The sequence below is a fragment of the Perkinsus marinus genome (assembly GCF_000006405.1).
Source record: "Perkinsus marinus ATCC 50983 genomic scaffold scf_1104296935414, whole genome shotgun sequence".
Classification (NCBI taxonomy): Eukaryota; Perkinsozoa; order Perkinsida; family Perkinsidae; genus Perkinsus; species Perkinsus marinus.
The window spans coordinates 1-1,014 of record NW_003214452.1 but is presented as its reverse complement, the minus strand read 5'-3'; the positions used below and the strand labels follow the sequence as shown (position 1 = coordinate 1,014).

At 39.4% G+C, this 1,014-nt stretch overlaps 1 protein-coding gene across 1 annotated transcript; it reads left to right on the top strand.

Annotated features, from left to right (window-relative positions):
• Positions 1-698: 698 nt before the first annotated feature.
• Positions 699-848, top strand: Pmar_PMAR001707 (conserved hypothetical protein; the record flags this gene model as incomplete). The annotated part of the gene is made up of 1 exon (XM_002783913.1): positions 699-848. A coding segment is annotated over one exon (150 nt), but the record flags the coding sequence as incomplete, so codon positions are not given.
• Positions 849-1,014: the final 166 nt, after the last annotated feature.

The window sequence follows — 1,014 nt, the reverse complement described above, 5'->3', positions numbered from 1 at the left end:
TCTTGTTTATGGGAGTTTCACCCGTTTTACGTGAACTCGGTGAAAAACGCGGTATTCGCGCCTCTATATGCAGTAGTCGTGAAATATGTTTTTCGCTAGTGTTTTTCATATCACTAGGGTGTAACTCCGTTGCATACGTACAACACGCGCCATCTGGGCTGAAACTTTTTATTCCGTTTTGATGAATTTCAGCTCAAGTGTTCGAGCAGTGAATTCCCAATACTCGACTACCCGTGAATTCATGTCGTGGGCTGAAAATTGAGAAAAAATTTTTTTCGTTATTTTTACTTCTAGACCGCAGCGCAGTTTCGGGGGACGTTATATATTATTTGAAATTGGAAATTTTAGTGAATTTCTGTTTTGAGCATTTTTATGAATCATCGGGAAACGAATATTCGCTGGAGTTTCACCCGTTTAACGTGAAGTGGTGTAATACTCCATGTAAATTATAAGACGTATATGTTTCCGCGAACACCGACAAAACACTTGTTTTCTACCAAGTATATAACTTGTATTATAAATTTCGTATTCTCTCTTCATATTCATAATTGCTCTACATTGGAGTTTCACCCGTTTTACGCGAAGTGGCGTAATACTCCATGACGTATATATTACCGCGAACACCGATAATATAATTGTTTTTCGAGAAGTGAATTGTGAAATACATCTCACAGGTGAAACTCCACTGTTGTTTTCAGTTGATCGACGATGTTATTACTGCGGGGACTGCCATTAGTGAGAGCGTACAGTTGCTGGGGCAATTTCCTGAATGCAAATTGGTGGGAGTAATAGTAGCGTTGGATCGGCAGGAGAAGGCAACTGCTGAGGCGAGCCAAAGCGCCGTACAGGTAGTAACTGAGGGCATAGGTTTGAACGCTGATGTTTTTGCAAGAAGAATTTTCTCGAAATTTCAGTAAAATTTTCTTTTTGTTGCCAACACATGTAGTTGACATGTGCGTAATTTATCACATGTTCATAGGATATTTTCTCATTCATGTGAAATAGTTTCGCGTC